This window comes from Anolis sagrei, chromosome 6 (assembly GCF_037176765.1).
Source record: "Anolis sagrei isolate rAnoSag1 chromosome 6, rAnoSag1.mat, whole genome shotgun sequence".
NCBI lineage: Eukaryota > Metazoa > Chordata > Lepidosauria > Squamata > Dactyloidae > Anolis > Anolis sagrei.
Window position 1 is genome coordinate 6,731,098 of NC_090026.1, and position 22,546 is coordinate 6,753,643.

The 22,546-nt window shown below is 45.1% G+C and overlaps 1 protein-coding gene across 1 annotated transcript in view; it reads left to right on the top strand.

The window, feature by feature from the left end:
• The window catches only part of GUCY2D (guanylate cyclase 2D, retinal), a 105,082-nt gene extending 92,169 nt beyond the window's left edge, over nt 1-12,913 (top strand). The window contains exons 13-21 of the mRNA XM_060779926.2: nt 580-728; nt 823-986; nt 3,456-3,648; nt 5,481-5,655; nt 5,858-5,956; nt 7,976-8,070; nt 8,899-8,984; nt 9,097-9,217; nt 11,074-12,913. Of these exons, the coding sequence (XP_060635909.2) occupies nt 580-728; nt 823-986; nt 3,456-3,648; nt 5,481-5,655; nt 5,858-5,956; nt 7,976-8,070; nt 8,899-8,984; nt 9,097-9,181 (1,046 nt within the window). The 3' untranslated portion in view covers nt 9,182-9,217; nt 11,074-12,913. The remainder of the gene's footprint in view (nt 1-579; nt 729-822; nt 987-3,455; nt 3,649-5,480; nt 5,656-5,857; nt 5,957-7,975; nt 8,071-8,898; nt 8,985-9,096; nt 9,218-11,073) is intronic.
• Nucleotides 12,914-22,546: the final 9,633 nt, after the last annotated feature.

The window sequence follows — 22,546 nt, forward strand, 5'->3', positions numbered from 1 at the left end:
TCTGTGGAATGACCAGGGTAATGTTTGAGCTGATCACCTTGATTTGCATTCAATGGCCTGGAAGCGCCTGGGGGGAATCTCTTGTTGAGAGTGAATTGATGTGCCTGATTGTTTACTCTCTGTTGTTTTGCTTTTGTAATTTTTGAGTTTTTTAATACTGGTAGCCAGATTTTGTTCATCTTCATGGTTTCCTCCTTTCTGTTGAAATTGTCCACATGCTTGTGGATGTTCTACACAGAGAAGCCATTTGTGGGATTAACATAACTCACAAACCACTGGACAAATTGACATGAAATTTGGACATTACTACACCCCTAACAGACCAACGAGTGACCATCACTCACAAACCCCACCCAAAAAATAGCAGAAAGGACTTAAAAACCCCAAAAAGCTAAATGATGATACAGCACATGTGCGGAAATTACAGCTCCCAGCATCCCCTAGGGGAGGAGGGGATGCTGGGAGCTATATAAATATGGTAAATAAATAAATAAGTAAAGGCAGCATGAACAACACAGAATTGGATGGAAAGGAACTGGTTTGCAACAAAAGTTATACACTGTCCTCTTATTCAAATAGAGATCATCACTAAAGTGGAGAAGCCGCCGCCACTTTGCCGGCCTTCCGTTTCCGTAGACCAAGCTCCAATGGAATGCATTCAACTGATGAAACAGTGTTGGAGCGAGCAGCCTGAAAAAAGGCCCAACATCAACCAAATATTTGATCAGGTGAGTTGGTTTACAGTCTGTCTACATGGGAGCACCAGCATCTGGCAGGGGAGAAAGGCTTACCACTAATATTCCTTCTATTCTTCCTCCAAAGTTTAAGAACATCAATAAAGGTCGGAAGACAAACATCATTGACTCCATGCTACGCATGTTAGAGCAATACTCCAGCAATTTGGAGGATTTGATCCGGGAGCGAACGGAAGAGTTGGAGGTGGAGAAGCAGAAGACGGACAAGCTGCTAACGCAGATGCTGCCCCCGTGAGTCTTGGGAAGGAGCAAGGGAGGTCCACCTGGGGAGCTTTCATTCCTCAATTATGAGTTTCCTTTCCTGGTCTTAGGCAGATGTACTGGGTGGGCATTCACTTTGGGTTTCTTCTCACTCTTTGATTGCACGGTTACTAAACCAGAGACATGATAGCCATGTATAAATATGTGAGAGGAAGTCATAGGGAGGAGGGAGCAAGCTTGTTTACTGCTGCTCTGGAGACTAGGATGCGGAACAATGGCTTCAAACTACAAGAAACATTAGGAAGAACTTCTGAACATTAGGAAGAACTTCCTGACTGTGAGAGCTGTTCATCAGTGGAACTCTCTGCCCTAGAGTGTGGTGGAGGATCCTTCTTTGGAGGCTTTTAAACAGAGGCTGGAAGGCCGTCTGTTGGGAGTGATTTGAATGCTATTTTCCTGTTTCCTGGCAGAATGGGGTTGGATTGGATGGCCCATGAGGTCTCTTCCAACTCTAGGATTCTGTGATTCTAATCGGTATTGTTGTTGGCTTCACCTGAACTGAGCAAAGGAAGTTTTGGCAGCAATACCCTTCATTTTATGTATGTGTGTATATCTGGAAAGGGAGTGATTCACCTTGTGAAAAATCAAATGGAGGGGTGAGAGAGGAGAAAGCATTGTCTGTGCTAACATGACTTTGAGTCTGCTGTGCTAAAGTCATTAAGGGGACTTGCTAGCTGGGCCCATTTCTTCTGCTGTTCTTTCTTCCTCTCCAATGACTAATTCCTCTTGACATTGGATAAGAGGAGGAGAAAGGAAGATTATCTTTAGGAGAGAGATAATTTTTTAAGAGGGGGATAAAAGCGCAGCCAGTGACTCTTTTTTCCTTGTGAGTTTCTCAAAATCTTACATTCTTTGTCTGCAAAAAGCAACTTTTCAGGATTAGTGCCAGTTTCTTTTTCACTTCTTAAAATAAGTTGCAGTCCCCTCCCCTGCACTGTTCAACATAAACAATACTTATGTTCCTAAACCACAAGTAGACTCGTGGCCACTTCCAGTTTTAGCTTCTCTCTTCCCACCCCATCAATATTTTTGGAAGTCTATGAGGATCCTGAAAAATCTTGGGGAGAAAAGTGGCCCTTGGATCTGCCAGAGTTGACAGCTTCAGGTTTAGGAGCTTTACAGGAAGCTGGGTAGTGGAGGAGGTTATTGATTTATACAATTTATTTATTTATTTATCGTGTCATCAGCAACCATACCATTGTATTACATTTCTAACAGAACAAAACAAACAAACAGATTTTTTTTAAAAAACCCCACAGATTTTGCAAACTTGGTAGTTGGTTAAATGTCCTTTGACCAGTATCTGGCCACTTGGAGTGCCTCTGGTGTTGCCGCAAGAAGGTCCTCCATGGTGCATGTGGCAGGGCTCAGGGTGCATTGCAGCAGGTGGTCAGTGGTTTGCTCTTCTCCACACTCGCATGTCGTGGATTCCACTTTGTAGCCCCATTTCTTAAGGTTGGCTCTGCATCTCGTGGTGCCAGAGCGCAGTCTGTTCAGCGCCTTCCAAGTTGCCCAGTTTTCTGTGTGCCCAGGGGGGAGTCTCTCATCTGGTATCACCCACGGATTGAGGTGCTGGGTTGGGCCTGCCACTTTTGGACTCTCGCTTGCTGAGGTGTTCCAGCGAGTGTCTCTGTAGATCTTATAAAACTATGTCTTGATTTAAGTCGTTGACATGCTGGCTGATACCCAAACAGGGGATGAGCTGGAGATGTCTCTACCTTGGTCCTTTCACTATTGGCTGCTACTTCCCGGTGGATGTCAGGTGGTGCAATACCGGCTAAGCAGTGTAATTTCTCCAGTGGTGTAGAGCACAGACACCCCGTGATAATGCAGCATGTCTCATTAAGAGCCACATCTACTGTTTTAGTGTGGTGAGATGTGTTCTACACTGGGCATGCGTACTCAGCAGCAGGGGAGCGTGCTCGCTCCATCCATGTTCAACATCTACACAAATGACCAGCCACTGCCAGAAGGGACAGAGAGTTTCATCTATGCTGATGATTGTGCCATTACCACTCAAGCAGGGAGCTTTGAGGTGGTTGAAAAGAAGCTCTCCGAAGCTCTAGGTGCTCTAACTGCCTATTACAGGGAAAACCAACTGATCCCTAATCCATCTAAAACACAGACATTTATACAATTAATGGTTTGAGATAATTCAATGGCCTCAATGTTACCAACAAGAGAAATTGGTTATGGCTTACTTTTCAAATGATTGTTAAAAATGAACATTAGCTAGTTGAAACGTTCCACCAAAATGTGAAGTTTGGGACATTTGTGTTGCTGTGCATTTGGGAGCTTCTTCTGAGGCATGGAAAGCTGCATGATAGCATAACTATAGAAGCTTCAGTCATTCACCTGCTGGTGTGTCTGAGCCATCTTGTTTATTGCAGACCTAAGGAAAAACTGGACTGATATTTCTACTTGTTGCTATTCCTTCAGCTCTGTGGCAGAGGCCCTGAAGACAGGAGCGCCTGTGGAGCCAGAGTATTTTGAAGAGGTGACCTTGTACTTCAGTGACATTGTGGGCTTTACCACCATCTCAGCCATGAGTGAACCCATTGAGGTGGTCGACCTTCTCAATGACCTCTATACCCTCTTCGATGCCATCATCGGTTCCCATGATGTCTACAAGGTGCAGACATATCAGCCCCGCTGGCCATTCTTACTGTGGTTGGAAGACTGGGAAAGGGAGAGGACTGGGTGGGCAGTGATGTGAGGGAAAGAAAATTGGATGAGGCCCATGCTTGGTGTTGTCATGTTACAGGCAAAGGTTCCTTATCTACTAGATCAGGATTTCTCAACCTGGAGTTGGGACCCCTGGGGGGTTCATGAGGGGGTTTCAGAGGGGTTGCCAAAGACCATTGGAAGACACAATATTTTCTGTTGGTCATGGGGGTTCTGTGTGGGAAGTTTGGCCCAATTCTGTCCGAACGGATTCTCCCCTATGAACCATCAAGGCTACTAAGATCTTCTGGGGGGGCCCTGCTCTCGGTCCCACCACCTTCACAATCGAGGTTGGTGGGGACGAGGGACAGGGCCTTCTCTGTGGTGGCTCCCCGGCTTTGGAACTCCCTCCCACCAGAGGTTAGATCTGCCCCCTCCCTCCTGACATTCAGGAAATCGCTAAAAACATGGCTCTGGAGGGTGGCATTCGAAGACTGAACCTAGAACCTTCCCTGTGATGACCCATGATGAACTGTGACTATGAATTTGTTTTTGACTACGACTGGAGTGACGATTTGGCATATTGTAATGATGTAATGATGATGTTTTTATTGTACTAAGTTGTACTATTTTAATATGTATTGATCTGTAATTGTTGTTTTATATGATTGTATTTGTTATGCTCTGTAAACCGACCTGAGTCCCTCATCGAGGTGGAGAAGGCCGGTATATAAATCTTCTAAATAAATAAATAAATAAATAAATAAATTCTATCATTGGTGGGATGGCAAATCCTCCTGCCAAAAGTCCTCCTTCTGCTGTGATTGTAGGTGAACTATAAATCCCAGCAACTACAACTCCCAAATGTCAAGATCTATTTTCCCTAAACTCCACCAGTGTTCACTTTTGGGCATATTGAGTATTTGTGCCATGTTTGGTCCAGATCCATAATTGTTTGAGTTCCCAGTGCTCTCTGGATGTTGGTGAACTACAACTCCAAAACTCAAGGTCAATGCCCACCCAACCCTTCCAGTATTTTCCGTTGGTCATGGGAGTCCTGTGTGGCAAGTTTGGTTCAATTCCATCATTGATGGAATTCAGAAAGCTCTTTGATTGTAGGTGAACTATAAATCCCAGCAACTACAACTCCCAAATGTCAAGGTCTATTTTCCCCAAACTCCACCAGTGTTCACATTTGGGCATATTGAGTATTTGTGCCATGTTTGGTCCAGATCCATCATTGATGGAGTACAGAATGCTCTTTGATTGTAGGTGAACTATAAATCCCAGCAACTACAACTCCAAAATGACAAATCAATCCCCTCCCCCAACCCCACCAGTATTCAAATTTGGGCGTAGTGGGCATTTGTGCCAAATTTGATCCAGTGAATGAAAATACATCCTGCAGATCACATATTTACATTAGGATTTATAGCATTTAGAATTTAGAATTATGAAGTAGTAACAAAAATAATGTTATGGTTGGGGGTCACCACAACATGAGGAACTGTATTAAGGGGTCACGGCACTAGGAAGGTTGAGAAACACTGTACTAGATGGACATCGGTGGGGATAATGGAAGGCTGAAGAACTTGACTTGTAGATCTTCTTTGCACCTTTCAGTGAGTTTCCTGGGTGATTTTTCAGTGCACACCCAGTGAACCTCTTAAGCCCTTTGGCAATTAGGAACGCCCCTGTCCTCCTGGAGTTGAGTAGCTTCCTGCAGTCTCACCTCCAGCAGACTTCTTCCCCCTTCCAAGACTTCTGTTCAGCTTTCACAGCTTTTGCTTTTACTGACAGGTGGAGACCATTGGTGATGCCTACATGGTAGCCTCAGGACTACCCAAGCGCAATGGGAACCGGCACGCAGGTGAGATCGCCAATATGTCGCTTGACATCCTCAGTGCTGTCGGTACCTTCAGGATGCGTCACATGCCAGATGTGCCAGTACGGATTCGGATCGGCCTGCACTCAGGTAAACCATGAAGGTTATGCTGCTGTATGGTGGTGTTAGAGGCCTTCAGCTAAACTTCCCCATGTGTACCATGCGCTTAAAATGCTATTTGCTTTTACTCCTTCCCCTGAAAGAAAGTAGCCCCACAGTGGATGGTATTGGGGTGGTGGGAAGAGCCATTTCGGTCTGGAAACACAAACGAATACAACCATTTCTTCAACAGGGCCTTGCGTGGCTGGTGTAGTGGGACTAACGATGCCACGGTACTGTCTCTTTGGGGATACAGTCAACACAGCCTCACGGATGGAGTCCACAGGCTTGCGTGAGTAGCCTCTGGTCTAGATTGGGGTGGAAAATAAGAGGCTATGTTTTGGATAGCAGAATGCTGTTTTCTCAGTTTGGGTGGATCTTTCCTGGCCATTTAGAAATACTTCTGTGTGAAGCAAGTGGGACATTAGGGTGGGGAAAGTACAGGCTACTTGTTTCTCACAGGGATGTTTTTATGGCTCTAACTAGTGGCAGTAGGCCAGGTTTTCTACCTGGAAGGACTCATTTTGACTGAAAAACAAGTCCTCATTGAAGACCAACAGTTTAACACTCTGTTGGAATTCATAGAATCATAGAATCCTAGAATTGGAAGAGACCTCATGGGCCATGCAATCCAACCCCCATGCCAAGAAGCAGGAAAATTGCATTCAAAGCACCCCCAACAGATGGCCATCCATCCTCTGTTTAAAAGCTTCCAAAGAAGGAGCTTCCACCACACTCCTGGGCAGAGAGTTCCATTGCTGAATGGCTCTCACAGTCAAGAAGCTCTTCCTAATGTTCAGATAGAAACTCCTTCATAGAATCATAGAATCCTAGAGTTGGAAGAGACCTCATGGGCCATCCAGTCCAACCCCATTCTGCCAAGAAGCAGGAATATTGCATTCAAAGCACCCCTGACAGATGGCCATCCAGCCTCTGTTTAAAAGCTTCCAAAGAAGGAGCCTCCACCACACTCTGGGGCAGAGAGTTCCACTGCTGAACGGCTCTCACAGTCAGGAAGTTCTTCCTCATGTTCAGATGGAATCTCCTTTCTTGTAGTTTGAAGCCATTGTTCTGCGTCCTAGTCTCCAAGGAAGCAGAAAACAAGCTTGCTCCCTCCTCCCTGTGGCTTCCTCTCACATATTTATACATGGCTATCATATCTCCTCTCAGCCTTCGCTTCTTCAGGCTAAACATACCCAGCTCCTTAAGCCGCTCCTCATAGGGCTTGTTCTCCAGACCCTTTATCATTTTAGTCGCCCTCCTCTGGACACATTCCAGCTTGTCAATATCTCTCTTGAATTGTTGTGCCCAGAATTGGACACAATATTCCAGGTGTGGTCTAACCAAAGCAGAATAGAGGGGTAGCATTACTTCCCTAGATCTAGACACTATGCTCCTTCTTGCTTCCTTAACTTCTGTAGGAACTCAACTACTACTTGAGCTGAGGCCCTGGCTTATATAGGTTATACAGGAAGTAACCACTCACTCCCAAAGACCTTTAACGAACAGGGAACAATGAGTCACTAATTGCTGCCCTGCAACTATCAATCACTGCTGGCTAAAGAATTTAGTCTCACCTCTCAAACAAACGAACACTCAGAGCACTTAAACTTAAACACTCAGATTCCTAATACACTCTAAGGCTTACCTGAAGCAGAGGGAACAAGATGACTTCTTGCTTCCTCAACTTCTGTGGGAACTCAACTGCCACTTGAACTCAGGCCCAAGTGGCAGTTATCATATTTTTCCAACATATCCCTCTTCAGAGCAACATGCATGTCTGCTTTTTAAAAATCATAACAGTGAATCTATAGTGTGGGTTAACCTGAAAGCCAGCAATGTTTTGTCAGCACTACAGCACAGCCAACATGATTGAGCATGTTTCTGATATCTCAACACTGGTCACTTCAACACTATTTTACTGTAAAGGGCTCAAGTATATCATAGCATATACCTTCCTCACCCAGATTTTGGTTTTGGAACCCCCAAGCCAATGTTTACTAGTTTGTATGAGTTGTAAACAATACATTGCTGTATTGTCGAAGGCTTTCATGGCAGGAATCACTGGGTTGTTGTAGGTTTTTTAGACTATATGGCCATGTTTTAGAACTATTCTCTTCTGACATTTCACCTGCATATATGGCAAGCATCCTCACAACCTCTGAAGTTGCCTTTAGCTATAGATGCAGGCAAAACATCAAAAGAGAATGCTTCTAGAACATGGCCATATAGCCAAAAAAACCCTACAACAACCCAATACATTGCTGCTTCAGGGGCTTCTCCACCTCACTGTCCTCTGTTGCTTTGACAGCTTATCGAATCCACGTCAATATGCGCACAGTGGAGATCTTGCATTCGCTCAAAGAGGGCTTCAAACTGGACATCAGGGGCAAAACAGAGTTGAAGGTAAGTGGGATGTGGCAACTCCTTTCAATGTGTCGAACCCTGCTGTCTTCCTTCCCATATACGTTCCAAGCTCTATCTAGAACAGTGGTTCTCAAACTGTGGGTCCCCAGGTGTTTTGGCCTACAACTCCCAGAAATCCCAGCCAGTTTACCAGCTGTTAGGGTTTTTGGGAGTTGAAGGCCAAAACAACTGGGGACCCACAGGTTGAGAACCACTGATCTAGAAGGAGAAGAACATGATTGTAACCATGTGTGGCTCCTGATGGACCAAGCACATTCGAATCAACAAGGATGCTTTTCCTGCTCATGAAACCAACAGGGTGGTCCCAATGGGCAAGTGATGCTCATCTTGCATTTTGGAATCAACGAACAAGACCAAAATGCGTCCCATGAGCTGTTTGTGGTGCCCCATCCTGGGTTCAGATCCCTCTCCAAACTGAAAATATATTTCCCACAGTTAGTTGGTCAAACTCTATAGAATGAGTTTTGGCCATTTTGGGAACTATTTTTTTCCTCCAAAACTAGAGTTAACCAGCTTTGAATTCCAAATGAGGGAAAACCTTGACCACCTCCTCCTCCTCCTCCTCCTCCTCCTCCTCCAAATGTCTAATTTCTAAAGGGCCTGGGACTGGTCTAAAGTGGCCATTCACTGTGGGGAGCAGTGGGGAGCTGGGTGAAAAAGTGGATGCAGCCCTCTGACGACTTGGTGGGCATAGTCTCCCTAGACCCCTGGAAGACACCCACCTCTTCAGTAGAGCATTTGTGGATTTTTTTGGATTGGTGCTTTTCCTCTCCAAGGAATATGTCAGTCTCTTTGTTTTCTCTGTAGGGAAAAGGCATTGAAAACACATATTGGCTCACAGGCCGTGAAGGCTTTAACAAGCCCATCCCCACCCCTCCTGATTTGATACCAGGGTAAGATGATCGCAATGAGATATTATCCTGTTTGGGGGCAGGATGAGGAAGGGGGGTTATTGGGGAACATGGTTCTGTCTGTGAGTCTCCACCTTCCCTCTTTTCCTTCCAGTGCAAGCAACCATGGCATCAGCATGGATGAGATCCCATTGGAGCGGAGGAAGAAGTTAGAGAAAGCACGTCAAGGACAGTCATAGCCAGGGGACCGCCATGGAATGCTATTTACGAGAGAGGTGAAAACCCAAGTGCCGGGGGCTGGGGATGAAGTGTGTTGGGTGCATCTCCTGCCCCTTTCTGGAAGAAGAAGTAGTGGGGTTCATCTGGGGCTCCTTCCTCCACAGAAAGCTATCTCTTTCCTGATGCTTTAGAGGTGCAGAAGGAGAACGGTCACATGGTTGCCATCCATTTGCACCTGGCTCCAATATGAAAGTTTTTTTGTTGAGCTTAGATCTACCCTTTGGTTTCTTATTTGCCTATCTAGATTTCCAAGCTCCCTTAAAACATCTGGCTTCCATATGATTTATCAAGTTTGAGATAGTTTATCACAAAGGTTGAGGGACTAAGTGTAAATGGATTGCTAGGTGCAAAAAGGCAATTTTCCTTTGTAATCCCCATGCCTCGCACCTTACATTTCTGAGGGGCTGCTAAGTTCGGCATTTTTCTTCTTTTGTCCTGGAGAGAAATGCAGTAGTCATTTCTCCATCATGGTCTCTGTGAAATTGCACATATGGTATTTCCTGCACCTGCTCAGTCAGTTCGGAATCTTCTAGAAAACCTGTTAGACACTTTTAGTCATTTCTCTATGTTTGAGAGCTTTTGGACCCTACTTCACTATCCTGTTTCCCCCCAAATAAGGAGTGACTGGTAAGGCACTAGTTTGTAGCACCCATGTGTCCCATACTCTTAGCAGCTGACCACCCTTGGTTTATCAGATGACTTCCTAAAGAGTGTTCAGTGCTGTAGGTCATAGAGATGAGGCTTAGAGCAGAAGTATTATTATTTATTATTATTAACTTTATTTATACCCCGCAAAATCTCCCGAAGGACTCGATGCGGCTTACAATGGCCAAGGCCGCCGACAACACAACATACAATACACAATAAACTCATAAGCAAATAATAAACCATCAAGCAAGACAATAAGACAATAAACAATAACATCATGACACAATTAAAACCAAAGGCCGGGCCAAATGTAATGGACAAAATTAAAAGTGCTGAGCTTGACAGGTAAAATGTGAAAGGTGTTGGAGGTAGGTGCAATGTGCAGACAATCCTGAGTCTTTAACAAGGTGCATTTGGGACTTGAGGCCAGGAGTTTCCTATTCTGGAAAGGCACACTGGAATAGCCAGGTCTTCAGGCTCTTCCTAAAGACAGCCAGCATTGGGGCTTGTCTGATATCCTTGGGGAGAAAGTTCCAGAGTTGGGGGGCGACCACAGAGAAGGCCCTGTCCCTCGTCCCCACCAGGCGCGCCTGCGATGCAGGTGGGATTGTGAGCAGGGCCTCTCCAGATGATCGAAGAGATCATGTGGGTTCATATACAGAGATGCGGTCACGAAGGTAGGCGGGTCCCAAACTGTTCAGGGCTTTGTAGGTAAGAACCTGCACCTTGATTTGGGTCCGGAAAATGAATGACAGCCAGTGGAGCTCCTTGGACAGGAGGGTTGACCACTCCCTGTAAGGAGCCCCGGTTAACAACCTGGCTGCCACCCGTTGGACCATCTGGAATTTCCGAGCTGTTTTCAAGAGCAGCCCCACGTAGAGTGCATTACAGTAATCCAGTCTAGAGGACTGTAGCAGAAATGCGTCCCATCACTCTTAGCAGCTGACCACCCTTGGTTTATCAGATGACTTCCTAAAGAGTGTTCAGTGCTGTAGGTCATAGAGATGAGACTTAGAGCAGAAGTAGGCAACTGAGTTTGGGACTATAAACCCCATAAGCGGTAGCATTTTATGGCGAATGGTCAGGGTTATGGAAATTACAGTCCAAAAGATTTGAAAGTCTCCAGGTTTCCCTACTCCTGGTCCAAAGTAGAGTGGAGAGGTCTGTGGGGTTGCAAAATTGATATAAGCTCTTCTTTCAACAGATCAACTAGCAACCAAGTCTATGGTGTGTGCCTGCCAGTGTTTTGGACCAGCTCTGATGAGGCCTTTCGGAGACAAGGGGAGGCAAAGAGGCAGGAGAAACCCGTTGAAAGGAGGATGAAGAGATGGTGTTTGAAGGGGTCCCAGCCTCCTTTGCCCATGGCCACAAACAACAATGCGGACTCATCCACTCCCTCCTACACCACATGTTTCCCTCGTCTGCTCTTGTTAGTTCTGGCATTTGGGAGAAACTTCAGCTCAACCTACTATTTTCTATTTGCTCTTCAAATCAAATAGTGCATGTGCATCCTGGGACTTGGGCCAACCTGTGACTTGCTATTTCAAGACCCATCCAAAAGGCTGAGCATATGATGGGACTTTGGTCAACTTAAAAATGGAAGTTGGTCCTCTCCTTTCATCAGAGACTTTGTTCCATCCTTGCCAAGACTGGTCCTTAGGCTGTGAAGCCACTGAGGAAAACCAAATGCAAATACGACCTCCGATGTTGCTTTCTCCAGAGAAGTTTGGGCTTCAGTATTGACTGCTATGTTTTTGTGAGAATGGATGGTAAACCAACTAGGGAGCAATGATGAGGTGGTTACATGAAATTATACCCCACCATCAGCAGAAGGAGGTTAGCAGGTTTTTGATTCTGCTCCACGTGGAGACAGGTGCTTGAATGGGTTAATGGCAGGAGAAGGGTGCCTCATGGGCAGGCAAATGGGCCTCAGGGTAGAAAATATCCCCTTGATTTTGGAAATAGAACTGGATTCAATGGAAACAGTAAACTCAAGTTTAAGAAGGTTCACCTGGGAGATCCTATACCTGTTGAAAAAGGGCATAGTGGGCCCTGGTAGTAGTATTCCCATTTTGGGGGATTCATCAGTCCAAAATTGGCTACTTTCCTGTTCAGCACCCATTGGCACCAATGGCTTCCAAAAACCCAACCACCCCAAAATCCTGCTTTGAGACAGGACTGTTTTGAGCAGGGAAGCAGAATGGGAAGTGGCACGTCACATCATGGAATTCCCTTGTCCAAGCTCCTGTGTCCCCCACGCAGGACAATTTGCATTTTGTAAATGTAGTTGTGACTGACCTTTTTACAAAGGGATGGATTAACTAACCAAATAAATTGTCTTATAGGTTCCAGGGGGATGCTTGATGCAAACTTGGCTGAGGAGAGTTCAAATTGATCCTCAGGGCAAGTACTCAGGGTTGATTGTCTAGATGGCTCTATATACATATACATAAGAAAACATTTGCCCAGTATTTGTCCATAATTAAAATAATTAAAAAAGTTTAATATCATCAGGTGATTTTCATCCAATGCAGAGCCAGCGTGACACATATGATCCAGGCATGTATAATAAGTGTATATAAGATTATATGTCTCTAAAGGCTTGGTTGCTATTTGTCACCAGCCAAAAAGTATTTTTCTTAAATGGGAACGTGGGTGATCAACATCACCCACTCTTTCCTCACCGGGCATGGAGTAGCCAGCATTTGTCTATCATTTTCATAGACTGTGTACAAATGGAACTTTTTATTCTTTATCCTTCTTATATTTATCAAGTATCAGGCTATTTTATTTACTTATAAATATCTATATATTTTTTTGCAATGCTGTTTTTTCCCCTCTTGGAAACCCTGTGATGGGCAGGCAGGGCAGCCATAGCTTCTGTGAGTGGGAAAGAGATAGGTCAGGGGTAAATAAATGTATATATGCATCATTGTGAAATTTGACTCTGTATCATGTCAGGATTCTGCTGAGTATTTTTGCAGCTGGTCCAACAGTGACTTTATGCAACTGTGTTATTAAAGGACCAAGCTAGAGCCTCTAAACGGTGTGTGTGGCGTGTCCTTTCTCCTAAACATCCTCTTGGCTTGGACCATTTTGTGCCCTCAGCTGGGAAAAGTTACCAAACTAGAACCAAAGGAGCTGTCCAGTGCTGAAGCCTCGCTCCCTTTTAAGCCTGGGCTAATATGCAAATGAGTTCTTCTTCCTGATTGACAACTGCTACCCAAATCTCACACAATTTAATTTCTAGGTATTGTCTTTTATGCAAGAAAACTGCAATTTTTTGGTTCAAAAACATAACTGGGAAGCTGCAAAGGGTTGATCAGCTGGTCTAAAAACACAAGTCATAAAAATTACAAGTGACTCAAGCCATATCTTCTCCACAAGCCTGCTCTTTCCCCTGAATTTCTTGCAAAAGGGTTTTTTTGGAACCTGGCAAAAAGGCCAAAAAAGGAGATGACAACCAGGCACAGTATATGTAATCTATTCTTGAATCCAACCTGTAGAAATGGGGTACTGGAGAAGAGTCCTATGAATACCACAGACTTTTAAATTTGGTCAGCCTTGTGATATTGTGACTAAAAAAGTTAATAAATCATAGAATAATAGAATCAAAGAGTTGGAAGAGACCTCATGGGCCATCCAGTCCAACCCCATTCTGCCAAGAAGCAGGAATATTGCATTCAAATCACCCCTGACAGATGGCCATCCAGCCTCTGTTTAAAAGCTTCCAAAGAAGGAGCCTCCACCACACTCCGGGGCAGAGAGTTCCACTGCTGAACGGCTCTCACAGTCAGGAAGTTCTTCCTCATGTTCAGATGGAATCTCCTTTCTTGTAGTTTGAAGCCATTGTTCCATTGCGTCCTAGTCTCCAGGGAAGCAGAAAACAAGCTTGCTCCCTCTTCGCTCTGGCTTCCTCTCACATATTTATACATGGCTATCATATCTCCTCTCATCCTTCTCTTCTTCAGGCTAAACATGCCCAGCTCCTTAGGCCGCTCCTCATAGGGCTTGTTCTCCAGATCCTTGATCATTTGAGTCGCCCTCCTCTGGACTCATTCCAGCTTGTCAATATCTCTCTTGAATTGTGGTGCCCAGAATTGGACACAATATTCCAGGTCTGGTCTAACCAAAGCAGAACAGAGGGGTAGCATTACTTCCCTGGACCTAGACACAATGCTCGTATTGATGCAGGCCAAAATCCCATTGTCTTTTTTTGCTGCTGGGCATGTATACCCTGCAGAAGAGAAGGCTGAGAGGAGACGTGGTGAGGGCAATGGCTTCAAACTACAGGAATGGAGATTCCATCTGAACATTAGGAAGCTCAACAGCCATATGTGTGAAAAAGATCTTGGAGTACTTGTGGACAACAAGTTAAGCATGAGCATTAGTGTCATGCAACAGCTAATAAAGCCAATGGGATTTTGGCCTGCATAAATTGGAGTCTAGTGTCTAGATCTAGGGAAGTTATTCTACCCCTCTATTCTGCCTTGGTCAGACCACATCTGTAATCCTGTGTCCAGTTCTGGACACTGCAATTGAAGGGAGATGTTGACAAGCTGAAATGTGTCCAGAGGAGGGCAACTAAAATGATCAAGGGTCTGGAGAACAACCGGTATGGGGAGTGGCTTAAAGAGCTATGCATGTTTAGCCTGAAGAAGAGAAGGCTGAGAGGAGGTATGATGAGGGCCATGTATAAATATGTGAGAGGAAGTCACAGGGAGGAGGGAGCAAGCTTGTTTTCTGCTGCCCTGGAGACTAGGATGCAATGGAACAATGGCTTCAAACTATAGGAAAGGAGATTCCACCTGAACATTAGAAATGACTTCCTGACTGTGAGAGCTGTTCACCAGTGGAACTCTCTGCCGTTGAGCGTGGTGGAGGCTCCTTCTTTGGAGGCCTTTAAGCAGAGGCTGGATGGCCATCTGTTTGGGGTGCTTTGAATGCAATTTTCCTGCTTCTTGGCAGAATTTGAATGCAAATTTCCTGCTTCTTGACCCATGAGGTGTCTTCCAACTCTAGAGTCTATCATTCTATGAATACCTCTAATTCAAAATGCTTGGGACCAGAAGTGTTCCATATTCCGTAGTTCAGAATATTTTTATATATACATGGAGATGTGACCCAAGTCTACACATGAAATGCATTTATATTTCGTAGAATAATAGAATCATAGAATCAAAGAGTTGGAAGAGACCTCATGGGCCATCCAGTCCAACCCCATTCTGCCAAGAAGCAGGAATATTGCATTCAAATCACCCCTGACAGATGGCCATCCAGCCTCTGTTTAAAAGCTTTCAAAGAAGGAGCCTCCACCACACTCCAGAGCAGAGAGTTCCACTGCTGAACGGCTCTCACAGTCAGGAAGTTCTTCCTCATGTTCAAATGGCATCTCCTTTCTTGTAGCTTGAAGCCATTGTTCCGTGTTCTAGTCTCCAGGGAAGTAGAAAACAAGCTTGCTTCCTCCTCCTCCCTGTGGCTTCCTCTCACATATTTATACATGGCTATCATATCTCCTCTCCGTCTTCTCTTCTTCAGGCTAAACATGCCCAGCTCCTTAAGCCGCTTCTCATAGGGCTTGTTCTCCAGATCCTTGATCATTTTAGTCGCCCTCCTCTGGACACATTCCAGCTTGTCAATATCTCTCTTGAATTGTGGTGCCCAGAATTGGACACAATATTCCATTTCATAGAGACATAGCCTGAAGGTAAGTTGACACGCAAAAATTGAAATACTTTCATGCACGAAACAACGTTTGTGTGCATTGAGCCATCGGAAAGCAAAGGGATCCTTATCTCAGCCACACAAGTAAACCATTTAGGATTTAGAGTCTTTTGGATTTTGCAATTCCAGATAAGGCTAGCATAATGTGCATTGCTTCCATGTTTCAATAGTAGCAGATGACTTTAAAGGCTACTATCAGTCACTTTATAGACCTGTTTATCATCCCACACACTTCCGTGAAGATGTATGGCCAGGCTTACGATTGACATCTTTTCCTGTTCCATTCTGCCTCCTGCGTAACGTAGTGGTCCAAATGCCCTAAAGGCACCAGATCTCATCTGATCTTGGGAAAAGAAGCAGAGCCGGCCTACAAAGATTTCTTCATCGGGCAAAGAAGTTTCAAAAGATATTTCCAAGGTAGGCGAAAAGGAGGAGATCGCAATCAGAGGCCCACATTTTGCCTTCTGAAAGCAGTTGCACCAGTTCATGATGGAGCTATTTATTAAAACAGGCATGGGCAAACTTGGGCCTTGTAGGTGTTTTGGACTTCAACTCCCACCATTCCTAACAGCCTCAGATCCCTTCCTTTTCCCCCTCAGCTGCTTAAGCGGAGACCAGGACTCAATGGAGCAATGGCTTCAAACATGAAGAACATCCCAACTGTGCAAGAGAGCCGTTCAGCAGTGGAACTCTCTTCCCCGAAGTGTGGTGGAGGCTCCTTCTTTGGAGGCTTTTAAACAGAGGCTGGATGGCCATCTGTCGGGGGTGCTTTGAATGCGATTGTCCTGCTTCTTGGCAGAATGGGGTTGTACTGGATGGCCCATGAGGTCTCTTCCAATTCTAGGAATCTATGATTCTATGGTCCCTAGGCCTCAAAAGCAAAATTTATCTGAACATATCTTGCAAGGAAACTTGGTGATAGGGTCACCATAAATCAGACAGAACTTGAAGCAACAAAAGGTTCTTTGGAGACACATTGGAGGCACTGAACGCCCAGCCATTGAGTTGGTTACTGCTGAAGATTGGAGGAAACACTGGCCAAATGTAGAGCTGGGGAAGCAATATTGGCAACTCCTGGGATCACAACAAAGAGGCAGCAAATGTTGTCAGGGGAACGGAGATTGGTGGGAAACACCGACATATAAAAATCATAGATTCACATAGTTGGAAGAGACCCAAAAGCCATCTACCATGCTCAAAGCCCTCCAGACAGATGGCCACCCAGCCTCTGCTCAAAAGTGTACAGAACGTGCTGCATCAGAGCATTGCACAGTCTCTTCCTCTGGAGATTCTTTAAGCAGAATCTAGATGGCCATCTGCCAGGAGTGCTTTGATTGTGTGTTCCTTCATGGCAGGGGATTGGACTGGATGGCCCTTGGGGATGACCTCAAGGGCCACCCCAAGGGCCATCTACCATGCTCAAAGCCCTCCCGACAGATGGCCACCCAGCCTCTGCTTAAAAGTGTCCAGAATGTGCTGGTCTCGGAGCATGGCACACTCTCTCCTCCGGAGATTTTTAAAGCAGAAGCTAGATGGCCATCTGCCAGGAGTGCCTTGATTGTGTGTTCCTTCATGGCAGGGGATTGGACTGGATGGCCCTTGGGGATGACCCCAAGGACCATCTACCATGCTCAAAGCCCTCCTGACAGATGGCCACCCAGCCTCTGCTTAAAGTGTCCAGAATGTGCTGCCTCAGAGCATGGCAGAGTCTCTCCTCTGGAGTTAAGCAGGAGTTAGATGGCTATCTGCCAGGAGTGCTTTGATTGTGTGTTCCTTCATGGCAGGGGATTGGACTGGATGGCCCTTGGGGACTCTTCCAACTCTCTCTCTCTCTCTCTCTCTTTTTCCCATCCAAACTCACATGAGATTTATAATCTTGACATGCTGCTCTATGTGTAAATACATAATTATATACAGACTTCAGGATTCCTGATGCCCTATCAGTCAATGGCATATACAACAACAATTCTCATCTTCCCACCAGAGTGGAAATCATCTGTCAGACAGATGTCAAGCTATTTAACCTCAGCAGACTGAAAGCCACAACCAAGGTTACAACAACATTTGTTATAGTACTCCAATATGCTGATGACGTTGTCTGTGTGTATTCAGAAGACCTACAAACCACCCTAAACACCTTCGCAGAAGCATACGAGAAGCTCGACCTGTCATTGAACATCAAGAAAACCAAAGTGCTCTTCCAGCAGTCGCCAGGCAATCCCTCTCCAATGCCAGAAATACTCATTGAATTGAATGAATTGTTTATTGTACTAGCCATAGGCCACAACATCAGTAATACACTAACTTTATAAACACTTTCCAATATAAACCTTAAAACGTAACAAGAATTAAAGCTAAAACAAGTTCTTTAAAATTATGAAAGCAGAAACATGACAATAACAGTGTCTGCTTTGTGTCATTCCAACCCGTTTCCATTTCTGACCCCCAGTATGGATTTTGCTACTTTGGCTCTGATCTTTTGGGCTGCGATTGCGAATGTGGCAACCTTTAGTGTTATATTTTTAGAATGATCTGCTAGCAAGTCGCAGATCACCGCAGATTGTTGCCATGATGCCCTTTCTTCCAAGAGTGATCCTAGGAGATTTTTCCTAGGGTCAATGTACAAGGGGCAACGTAGCAAATAGTGTGTTAGGTCTTCTCTTTCCCCTGTGCCACAAATGCAAAGTCATTGGGCATGGGGGATCCCTCTGTATCTTCCCTCTAGCCAGTTTGATGGCATTGTTTGGAATCGCAGGGCTGTAAATGCTTTCCTCAGGACCGCTGACGTTAGGTCTTGAAGATATTATTATTATTATTATATTATTATAACTTTATTTGTACCCCGCTAGCATCTCCCAAGGGATTCGATGCGGCTTAAACAGGCCGAAGCCCAAAAACACAATACAACAATACAATACCCAAAGCAAATTAAAACAGTTAAGCAGAAAAAACCATAACAGTAACAATACAACAAAACACTATTAAAACTGGGTCGGCCGAAGCAGGGGTACAGAGTTAAAAGTGCTGATGTGGCAGGAGGGATGTTGGGTTAAATATAAGTGCAGTGTGTGGTGTGCAGTGATCTTGGTTCTACTAAGGTGCTTCTAGGATTTGGTGCTGGAGGTTCCTAATCTGAAAAGGCACATCGGAACAGCCAAGTTTTCAATTCCTTCCTGAAGACTGCCAATGTAGGGGCTTGTCTGAGATCTTTCGGGAGGGCGTTCCAGAGTCGGGGGGCCACCACAGAAAAGGCCCTGTCTCGCGTCCCCACCAAGCGCGCTTGCGACGCGGGCGAGATCACGAGCAGGGCCTCTCCAGATGACCGGAGTGAGCGTGTGGGTTCGTAGACAGCGATACGGTCACGCAGGTAGGGTGGGCCCAAACCATTCAGGGCTTTGTAGGTAAGCACCTGCACCTTAAATTGGGCTCGGAAAATAAACGGCAGCCAGTGGAGCTCCTTAAACAGGAGGGTTGACCTCTCTCTGTAAGGAGCCCCGGTTAACATCCTGGCTGCTGCCCGTTGGACCAGCTGGAATTTCCGAGCCGTTTTCAAGGGCAGCCCCACGTAGAGCGCGTTGCAGTAATCCAGTCTAGAGGTGACCAAGGCATGGACCACCCCAGCCAGATCAGCCTTCGTGAGGTACGGACGCAGCTGGCACACAAGTCTGAATTGTGCAAAAGCCCTCCCAGACACCGCCGATGCCTGAGATATTGTTGACGATACTGGTCACTTTTTAGCCGAGGATACCAGGTAGAGAAACCTTGCAGTTTGCTAACCTGCAAGTTGTCAGCTGCATCCCTCTCAAAGATTTTGTCTCTAATCGCCTTCTTGTCCAGATGCATTAGGGTATTTGTTGACCCATCAAAGTACTGAAGGAGCCAGGCTTGCCAGTATGGTGCCCATCCTCCCTGCTTATACTGCTCCATCATGCATTGCTTTGTTATACTCTCGTCCTCCATTCCCAGGAGCCTCTTCCCATATAAGATGTTAAGCTTATGCATTCTGGCCTTAAGTGAGGGAAGATCCAATTCCAGCCTTAACAAGGCAGCTGGAGTCCCAGGGGGAAGGGCTAACAGAGCTCTTGCAAACTTATTCTGAATACATTCAACCTGTTTTGTATTGCCCTGTCCCCATATTTCGGCTCCATATAATAATTGGGGTAAAATTTTAGCAGAAAAAAAATCTTTGCTGTGGGACATACCAAGGACCCTCCCTTTGTTTTCCCGAAGGCTAGGATTGAGTTCACTGACCTCCATGCAGCTAGTTTGGCTGCCCCAATATGGCTCTTCCAATTTCCATTATATGAGAAGTGTATGCCCAGATATTTAAAGCTATGACACTGCTCTATTGAATGGCCATCCAATTTCCAATTGTGTATTTGTTTCCTTTTGGAGAATACCATTACTTTGGTTTTAGAGTGATTCATCCTCAACTTCTCTTGTTCGCAAATTCTGCTTAGTGACCTCAAAAGTCTCCTGAGACCTATTTGCGTAGTTGACAGGAGGACCATATCATCCGCATACAACAAGACTTGAATTCTCCTACTACCTGCTAAGGGGGGAAGTGTTCGGGGGAGCTTAGCTCAGCAACTAAATTATTCACGTAAAAATTAAACAGAAAGGGTGCTAGTAGACAGCCTTGCCTAACTCCTCTTTTTATTTCAATGTTGTTTGATAGCTTGCCTGACAGGCCTAACCTCACTCTTAGGTCTGTCCCCGAGTATAGCTGTTGCAATAATAACAATAGTCGTCTATCCACATTAGTCTTTGCCAACTTTACCCACAAATGCTGTCTATCAATTAAGTCAAAGGCTGAGGTAAAATCCACAAATGCCGTGTATAGGCATCCCTTTGGTTTCTTCAGACTATTTTGGATTAGGTGTGAAAGCACAAAACACTGGTCTATTGTGCTTCTGCAATGCCGAAATCCAGCCTGTGCTTCTGCAATAATATTATTCTCCTCAGCCCAACTACGTAGTTTATTTAGCAGGAACCTACCATAAATTTTTGACACTACATTCAACAGGCTAATGGGTCTATAATTATGTGGGTCTGTCCTATTGCCTTTTTTGTATAGAGGAACAATCACACTAGTTTTCCACCCATTTGGGACCATTCCTATCTGGTTGATGTATGTAAACAATCTGGCCAGGATGGGAGCCCACCAGGTGATGTTATATCTAAATAATTCTGGCGGTAGCATATCCTCTCCTGGGGTTTTCCTGTTTTTAATTTTCGAAGCAGGCCTTCAATTTCTTCTGGAGAAACTGGTGGCCAATCAGGGAGGTCAATGGGTCTAGTCACTTCCTCAGCAGTCTCTGGGTCGCTGAATATGTCTCCAAAATAAGTTTCCCAAGTATGTGCTGCAATTTGGGAGTCTAGATGAAGTTGCAAGGGCCTTAGCCCTGAATGCACCATCTTCCAGAATTTGACCTCCTCCTTTTGCCTAACAGCCAGATCCAGCTTGATCCAATTTTGCCTGTTGAATTCAAGTTTCTTTCTTTTCAGTAGGTGTGCCGTCGCGCTTGGGGGCTATTAGTCTTAATGAAGGAGGGATGGACATGGCACTTTCCCCCCAAGGGATTGCTTCTTGCCCTCCTTTAGGAAACTGGAACTCCCAAAAACCCAAAACACTGTAAATAGCTCAAAATAAGTTTTATTTATCACAAAGTCATTTCTTCAAAGTAATAAGCTGGAAAACTTTAGCGGGGTGAAGAAAACATACGTTACAGTCTCTATTAGTCCTGGGTCCAAGGGGTTTGAAGCTGAGAAGCCTCACCAAGTTTCCTCTTTCCTCAATGGCTGTGAATGCCGGAGCAAACCACAACCCCAGTTCAGATGGCCTATGTCTTGAAGATTCAGAATCTTCCTCTAGTGCCAAAAGAACCGGTATGAAGGCACTGGGGTCTCCTAAATGTTATCCAGGATGATCTGGACATAAAGCATGAGTCCCCAGGGTAAAAACACCTCAGAACTGATGCTAAGAGGTAACTTAAATCAGGGTCCTTAAGAATGAAGTATTTTACTCACGTCCATGTGGTATGATCTCTGAAGGCAGAATGAAGAGAAAGGAAGTTCTCCCCTCTTGCAGGAAGAGGTGGAGCCAAACAGTACTGATTGACAGCTATAAGTAACCAATTCATACAACTGTACACAAGCAATGTAAAAAGGGGCAGGATTAAGCATAATACAACAGTTTAAATCTTGCAACTAACAGGTCTATACATAGGTAGTGCCTCTAATCTCCAAGCTTACTTACTTAAGCGATTCTTCATAGCTCGAGGATGATGGTCTTCCAGATGTGGTGTCTTGGTGGTGGGTCCTTAGGTAGCTGTGGAGCCCTATTCTTGATCCGCATGTTCTCCCACAGTGAGGATGTCGGTTTCCAGAAGGAAGGCAGTCCCAGTCAGGGTTGGCTTGACATGCCGTCCTCTTGGCACGTTTCTCCTTTTCACCCTCTGTTCATGCCTCTTTGAATTCTGCAGCACTGCTGGTCACAGCTGACCTTCAGCTAGAGCGCTCAAGGGCCAGGGCTTCCCAGTTCTCGGTGTCTATGCCACAGTTTTTAAGTTTGGCTTTGAGCCCATCTATAAATCTCTTTTCCTGTCCTCCAACATTCTGTTTCCCATTCTTGAGTTCAGAGTAGAGCAACTGCTTTGGGAGTCTGTGATCAGACAGTAGGGTTTTATATTGTGAACGAGTTTCACTCAGGCTTTTATAGATTTGTTCAGTCCCATTTTTGTTGGCTGCTCTGATGGCCAGGGACAGGGTCTTTTTTTGGCTCCTGCATTCTGCATCGGACCAACTTCCCTTACCGGGCTTTTTGACTTTAGTTGGTTCTGTATGAATCAGGTGAGGTTTGAGGGAGGTAATCATTTGCTGATAACCCTCTATTGGGTCAATAGTACCTTTGAGTATCTTATCTCTGCAGGATTCCAGAATAGGTCCATTAA